Here is a 7,986-nt window from a genome sequence, read left to right as displayed (position 1 = left end):
TGACAAAATTTCAAAGCAATCGGTGAATAACTTTTGGAGATCAGCGATTTTGAATAAACGAATATTTACATTTTTATTTATATAGATATGTCACTAATATGACCACTACAATTTTGTATTATTTCGATATTATTTATCACATTTTTATTTTATAAACTCAGTTTACATTGCCACACACTACAGATACATAAATACTAGACAATCAGTACTTTATGAGTGTGTAATAATCGTACAAGGATACTTTGCATTATTCTCAGCAAGTCAACACATATTTTTGCTTCTTCGTTCTTCGTTATGTGTGGTTGCAGACAATGCATTCACGTATACCTTTTTAAGTCTTCTCGTTCCTGGTATGTAACCAATTTCGTGTAGAGCAAGATATTCTTTGCATGACAGTCTGTTGGGAGCAGCGCGAGGCATTGTTGGTGGGAAAACTTTTGTCACGACACTATTTTCCTGGCCTAACATGACAAGTAACTGTGACAATACAGCAAGACTAAAATTTCAGATTAGTGGTTTCTTGTCTGATTTCACCATATACTTGTTGAAACTCTTCAGCTTCGTCCACAACGTGAAAAAACTATTTTTTTGTCACTTCACAGTTTCCCACACACACACACTCGACGGCACCAACCATCATGTCACTTTTATCCACCAATCTTATATTTATACTTCTCCCCCGAATCAACCTACCCTGGCTTAGCGCTCTCGTGAGGCCACTCCAGGCCAGGCCGACACCAGAGCGCAACTCCATAGTCTCCTGTGACTGATGGATGCCTACTACTGTAGTCCATAGCTACCTTGTCTAGCTTCCGGGGATCAACAGCCCCGCGGCCCCACCAACCCAAAGCTATACCCAATTATTGGGTACAGCCCCTTTGTTGTATTATCATCAACACTAGTGACTCTACATAGCTTATAATACGAAATGGATTTTAATCCCGACCAGGCTTTCCACAATTTGGTTTATACAATTTACCCAGGTTGCATAGTTCTGTATGTTGCTGTCTTGAGTTTCACCAGAATGAATCGTTGTCAATACATTCACTTCACCTTTGTCTCTCCGTCCAGGCTTCCCAAAATTTTGTTTATACAATTTACCCAGTGTTGCATAGTTCTGTATGTTGCTGTCTTGAATTTTACCAGAATGAATCGTTGTCAACACATTCAGTTCATCTTTGTCTCTCCAACACACTGATAAAATTTTGTTTTTGTTTTTTCGGAGCGGACAGTCACCTATCGAAATACTTGTACCAAACAAAGGTATTTCTCTCCTATGTGGCTTTACTGTGCCACAAACTCCAGTCTTTATGTTCCAGCAGAAACAGGGTTAGCAATGAGCTGGTATATTAATTTTCACTATACAAAATGTGCCCCTTGTTCACCAGTGGTTTCATGAGCGTCTTTATCTCACTGCTAGAAATTCAGAGTAGATCGTGACTGGGTTTGTCTATGTCGGTACTGGAATATAACATAAAAATTTTCACTATTCCTGTTTCACAATCACAAATCACAAAGAATTTCAACCCAAACCTGTGTGCCATGAAATATACTGCACGAAAGCAAGACGTCCCTTGAAGAGAACTAGTCATCAATCACTACATTCTGGCCAGGGACACTGAAATCTCGGAACTTTCCTTTCACTTCACTGGATCATTTCCTCGCTTTCCACAGGTTTATCATTAGAACAAAAATTATTATTTTCGATGTATTGGCACCTAAGAAGTTGCAGGGACCTGTCGCGAGATATGTATATCCAGAAAGCAGTCATTCAGTAAAAAGAGAACAATGCTGTTCTTATTTCTATAATCATGTATGACATATTTTCCTATGTATTTCATCATCAAACACAGCGCAAGAAACATATACATTTCAAATACCGTCATGTCTTTCCAAAGTAGCAAACGTAAAACTGGTAATAATCTGCCGATAATAAGTTTCGTTGCATACTGGTTTGTTTCCTCAACAAGATGTTTCTTGAACGACTCCACAAAATATGTCATAACGTACTCACTTCACTCATACTGTCCCCAGTATACGGAAAATGTCTTTAACACCAACATCCGTACCATGAAAGGCAGTTTTCTGGGACAAAAATTTTCGCAATCTTTCCACAAATGTACTCCCGAGCTGCCTGTAGAGGTGCCAACACCACGACTTCTTCTTATGATAAAACTTCGTTGACCAGAAGATATAGCTCTTCAACGTTGTACAGATCGACCACGAACAGTTGAAGTGGAGGGCCAAAGTGGCGAGTAACACTGCAAGAGTCGATGCCACTGGTTTCACCTTTGCAACTAGTATGAGAACCAATATCACTCAACACTGCAAAAGTATCATCTTCCACATATTCACGGCATTCAAGATTGGCAGATGGCACAGGTGGTGCTATAGAAGACTGTGAGAGTGGTGATGACTTGGGACGTGGCAGTGATCTGCGCATTGGACATGCTCACTGTATTGTCCTCATTTGTCCGTATCACTTGTATCCGATCGTTGTGTTAGGTCATTATCAGATCTTGGGTTGCCAGCATCACTTTAAAAGTTTACTTGAAATACAGTACGTCATGTTTTTCATCGTCTGTGATTGATTTTTTGATCATGCGACCCCATCGGTGAACGGAAGCTAGAAGCATGGTCATCAACCATAACTGCTCACTTCATAATGTTTCTCCCGCACCCGTGGCGCATGCCGGAATTTTTTCCACTATTGCAGATACACTCTAAATGCCTCAGGTCTCCATTTGCAACCCAAGTTACCGCACACGAGATTTTAGTCTTAAGATATACCAACAAATTACTTTTCTAGGTATGAGCACCACCCGTGAACTATATCTCGGTATGCACGGATCAGGGGTTAATGACTTTAATACATTCTAATCTGCACTGCACTCTAGTGTCACATAAAGGATTTTCAGTGAGGCATTTAATACTTTTTTTTCAGTACATGCCATCGCCCAGGTGAGGCAGAAAACAAAACATATAGGCACTAGACAGAACAAAAAAAGATAATTTTATTCCTAGCAACTTGTTGTATTATCACTAACACTAGTGACTCTACATAGTTTATAATACAAAATGGATTGCAATTCATGATCCTTACGCGAGTTCCTTTATTCTTTCCTTTCATATTTGAACTATTATTATAACCTTGACCTCTACAGCTACGTACGTCTATCTTGCTCTTTCTCAGATAAGAAAGTATACTTTCAAATGATTTTTGGCCTTTAGTATCTACAACTGGTTTATAGCTAACAAAATTTCCTCTATTGAAATGTCTTCTACATCAAAAATCGTTTTGTAAATGAAAGCTGCTCAACATGACTTATATCTCGACTACACTGTAAGATAAGGTTGAAATATTTGTCCTCTTTAGCTCGGTTTAATATTTTTTTTCCTGCAAGCCGTCCGCCTATTAGAACGTCTCATTTTGACGCATAATCTACCTAAGGCCAAAAATTGTCGGACTAGAAAATGATAACGGCTTGCGAAATTGACATACTGTCCCGTTTTCAGTTTAGGTCTTCTGGTAGGTTAGGAGAGAACACTTTAGTACGACAGTTTCCTGACGCTGGGAATCCTTAGGAGGACGGGTTTCATGAGGACGAGGACGAGGAAGAAGAGCAGCATTTCCAAACAAATTGAATACTTAATTATTAAAATTTTTCTTTACTAGAGAATGTGACTTTTAGACACAGCGCGACGTAAAAGTTCGTTTATTGTCAGATCCAATTTTCAAATTATCTAAACACATCTACAAAATTTCTATTGTGTGATGTAAATAATGTGTCTGAAGTTCCTCTGAAAGCCAAATTGTGTTCAGGTAAATACAGAGTGATGCTCATTACATGCTCCAAACGTTTACAACAATGCCCTCGTACTGCTTCCGCACGTGACTACATCTCCTTATCAATAGTTTCATTAGTCTGTCATTGCAGTGATGTCTCAACCCACTTCTCTTTTTATTACATTCTAGATGTTCATCTGAATTTCCATGTGATTGCATATATTTACGAGAATGCTTTTAGTCATTAATTCCAGATTTCCCTAAATTATGACTAATTTGAGAAGACAAAAATTTGGAACAAAAGTAATACATTTCAGTGGTGCTCTCTGAATAAATAGGCCACCTTCTAAAGAAATTTTAAACTATGTTAACTTTCTTCTACATCATTGATACAGAGAAACTATGTTTATTGGTATTTTTGACCAATTGAACTGTTTATTATTAGGATGCCGTCCATTTATAATGATGTGATCAGTTTCTGCCATATGGCAGAATTTTGATGATTTTTTTTAATTTTGCCCGTTTGATGGATTATATTGGTTGACATTTTTTTTGGACGAGTTTTCAAATTTACTTTCAAAATTCTCTGAATTTCCTACTATGATATTAATGCCCAAATCTTTAACGATATTGCAGATGAGATAGTGATGTTTTGTTTAATGCATGCTCTTTCTTTCAGAAAACAGAGTATCTTCAGTCAGTTTGATTTCACAAACATTAAATGACAAATCTGCAGTCATTTGTCATCAGTCATTCAGCAGATGTAGCTGAACAAACTGAGCCTGCATTGTTCCAATTTTTAGGCTTAGGACTGAAAAAACGTGATAGCTTTGGGAGTTTCTTGCCGACTGCTTCTTATTAAAGACCCCTTTTATGGTTTTCTCTGCCACATAACATTTTGAAGCTATTTTCTTCTAGGAAGAGAGCGTGTGAACACTGATTCATGCGACAAGCATCCACGCTTTGGTTTAAAAATTTAACCGTTACTAAATGCAAATCCAACTCACTATATATATAGGGCAAACACAACTTGCCCGAAATGCTGTGCATATTAGTGACTTTAAGCATAGCATGTACTAGCTCTCTCAAGAAATCCAACATTATGTTAGTAACTCATTTTGAATGTACGTATGTTTCCCTGAATGAACATTATCTTACTTTAGCTTACCTTATATATTAACATAGTTAATTATTGTAAAATAACTTAGGAACAATTTGATAAATACTTCAAAAATTTCACTTTGCATTTGGACCCGTGAAGCCCCACACAGCAGAGACTGTAACAAATGGGCAGAGTTTTTTTCACCCTGATGCCTCTGTTCACTTAACAGTAACTAGTGAGTTAGACAGCTGCTACGGACTGCTTCCTAGGAATGTGTGTGTTAGAGAGAAATATATGCAGTAGACATAATAGGGGAAAATAGATTGTTTAGAAAGGCAGGGGCAAAGTGCTCGATTCTGGAGACACAAATAGTAAATAGTACAGAGCTTCGCAAAAAGTGGGGAATTCCCCCTCATTGGGGTAATTTTAGAGTTCCAAGGGGGGGGGGGAATTACTGGCCTAGCAAAATCAAGCCGAAAATAATAAAATCTTGCTTCCAGCGCCACAGCTTACTGTACGATAATAAAAGTTTTGCGCTCGTACTCATCACTGAACAGTGACGTATAACGTTTAAATCGGTGGTTCCAAAAACCTTAATAATAACCATTTCTAAATTACCCCCTCCTGTTAAATAGAGCGAAGATAAATAGCATTCTCAATTAAATCACAAAATCCAATCTCCATTTTTGCCTCCAAGTGGGGCATATACCCCACGTTGGGAAACACTGATTTAAACACCTTAAAATACGTCGTTGGTTTAAAAAAAATCCACTTGCCCCACTTTCAATCAACCGATGAATAAGCTAGATTGTATATAATATTCATAGTGGGTTTGAATGTAATACACAACAATACCAACGAAAATGGGTCATCCATATCGGTTGAAACCTTACGGCACTCAAGCTGCCGTCTAATACAATATACTTCCACACTTTTTACGCAAAACTTGGTCGCACTGCAACCGAGGTTATGGCAAGCCGAGCTAAAGCTCACTTGCTTGCTCCCACCATCCAACTTTCCCCTCACTCAGTGCACATACAGGCTACCGGGGCCATTTGCCTGGCAGCGCCCTGGCAAGCCGGCTTGCGATACCTGGCCTTACGGCGTGAATATCAGAAATAATTGACTGTGCGTTCGTCGTAATACTACCAGTGTAGCCGCAGTATTACTCTCCCTTACTGAGAGGGACGTCCCCTGATTTGATTACACAGAAGTAAGTTCACCATGCTGTTTGCACTATTTCAGGGTAGTTAACAAATGGAATGCATTATACAGTGATGTGGTGGAGGCGGACTCAATACTCAGTTTCAAAAGTAGATATAAAAGAGCTCAATAGGCCTAGGAATCTGTATACCAGTTGATTAACAGTTGAGAGGCGGGACCAAAGAGCGAAAGCTCAACCCCCAGAAAAACAATTTAGTGAGTACAGAAAAGCTCAATTTATGAAATAGATTTGATAATATTGTCTTTGATTTATTCATGTGTTTTAGTTATAGAATTTTGAGCCCATCATGAGTGTCAGAAAAAGAAGGTACGATGCTTCATGGATTCACGTCCATTGTCATCACTGGAGAAAAAAGGCTTCAATGTGTTATTTAAATAAGATAATTTTTTCATTTAAAGAAAATACATTCAAAATGAGTTACAAACCCTGAGTTATTAGATTTCTAGATGGAGCTAGTACATACGCCTAAGTACATACGCATACGCATACGTACATACGTGACCATATGCCTAAGGTCACTAATACGCACAGCGATTCGGGCAAGCGTTTTGTTTGATTTGTATCAAAGCCTTGTCAAATGAGTCTATGAAACTAACAAAATTATTGCAACATTTGCAGAATGTTCATCCATAACACAAGAACAAGGACAAAAGCTTTTTTGAATATCATAAGAATAATTAATGGATTCAAAAGGGAAGTATCAAGACAAAAACGAAAAGATTATTGAAGCTTTTTATGTTGTAGCACTAGATATAGGAAAGCAGAAAAAACATATACAATTGGAAAAACTTTGATCAACCCATGCGCTCTCAAAATGGTGGAAATAGTGTTGGAAAATGGATTGGATAAAAAGCTTGCAGCAGTTTCATTATCGACCAACACTGTTCGAGTTAGGATCAGCGACTTGACAACTGACATCAAGGATCAGGTTGTGCAGGATATCAAGTCTGCAGCATTAAGTTTCTTTTCAATGCAACTCGATGAATCGATTGATGTAGCATCCTGTTCCAAGTTGCTGGTGTTTACAAAATATGTTCACTCAGATTCAATTAAAGAGGAGTTTCTCTTTTGTTCTCCTCTTGAAACAAGTACCAACGCCTCGGATATTTTGAAAAAAGTTTCACCTTTCTTTGTAACAGAATTTTTTTATTGGGATAAAGTGTGTGGGTGATGTACAGACGGAGCACCAGCTATGTTTGTGAGAAAATCAGAATTTCAAGCTTGTGTGAAGGAGCGAGCTCCAAAAGAGAAAATCTCCAAAAGGTCCAAAATGGTATGATCCATCGTCAGGCACTGGTATAAAAAAATGCCAGACTCATAATGGAAGGTTTTGAATCAAACAATTCAAACTGTGAATTTTGTGAAAGGGTGAGCTCCTAACTCACGATTTTTCAAACAGTTATGTATTGACATGGATGCAGTCCATCATCTGCTTCTTTTCCACACAAATGTTGTGTGGACAAGCCTTGCCTATTTAGTTAACATTTTTAAGGAGATGAATTAACTGAATCTTCAGATGCAAGGAAGGAATACAAACATCATTAAATTAACAGATGCCTTGAAAGCTTTCATGAGCAAGCTCGAAAATTGGAAGAGTAGGATAAGGTTAAAAAAAAATGCAATGTTTGAGAAACTGTCATCAATTCTTGTTGCTGATGGTAAAGAACCAGTTCGTCCAGAATTTGAAATATTTAGCAGCTTTTGGAAGCATTGGAAAATGAGTTCAGCCACTATTTCCCTGAACTAAGCGATAACGAATTGGATTTAGTTTGTAATCAATTTGAATTGTTAGTTGAAAAAGTTCCTGATGATTATCAAGACGAATTTCTGGAGCTGAAAACAGATTCGTGAGCAAGAGTCGATAAAAAATTG

At 37.9% G+C, this 7,986-nt stretch overlaps 1 protein-coding gene across 1 annotated transcript; it reads left to right on the top strand.

The window, feature by feature from the left end:
• Positions 1–6,928: 6,928 nt before the first annotated feature.
• LOC138365385 (protein FAM200C-like) lies at positions 6,929–7,285 on the top strand. Its single transcript, XM_069325698.1, has one exon. The coding sequence runs from the start codon at positions 6,929–6,931 to the stop codon at positions 7,283–7,285; it is 357 nt and encodes a 118-aa protein (XP_069181799.1).
• The last annotated feature ends 701 nt before the right edge of the window (positions 7,286–7,986 follow it).

This window comes from Procambarus clarkii, chromosome 16 (genome assembly GCF_040958095.1).
Source record: "Procambarus clarkii isolate CNS0578487 chromosome 16, FALCON_Pclarkii_2.0, whole genome shotgun sequence".
Taxonomy (NCBI): Eukaryota; Metazoa; Arthropoda; class Malacostraca; order Decapoda; family Cambaridae; genus Procambarus; species Procambarus clarkii.
This window is presented reverse-complemented; position numbering and strand designations above follow the sequence as displayed.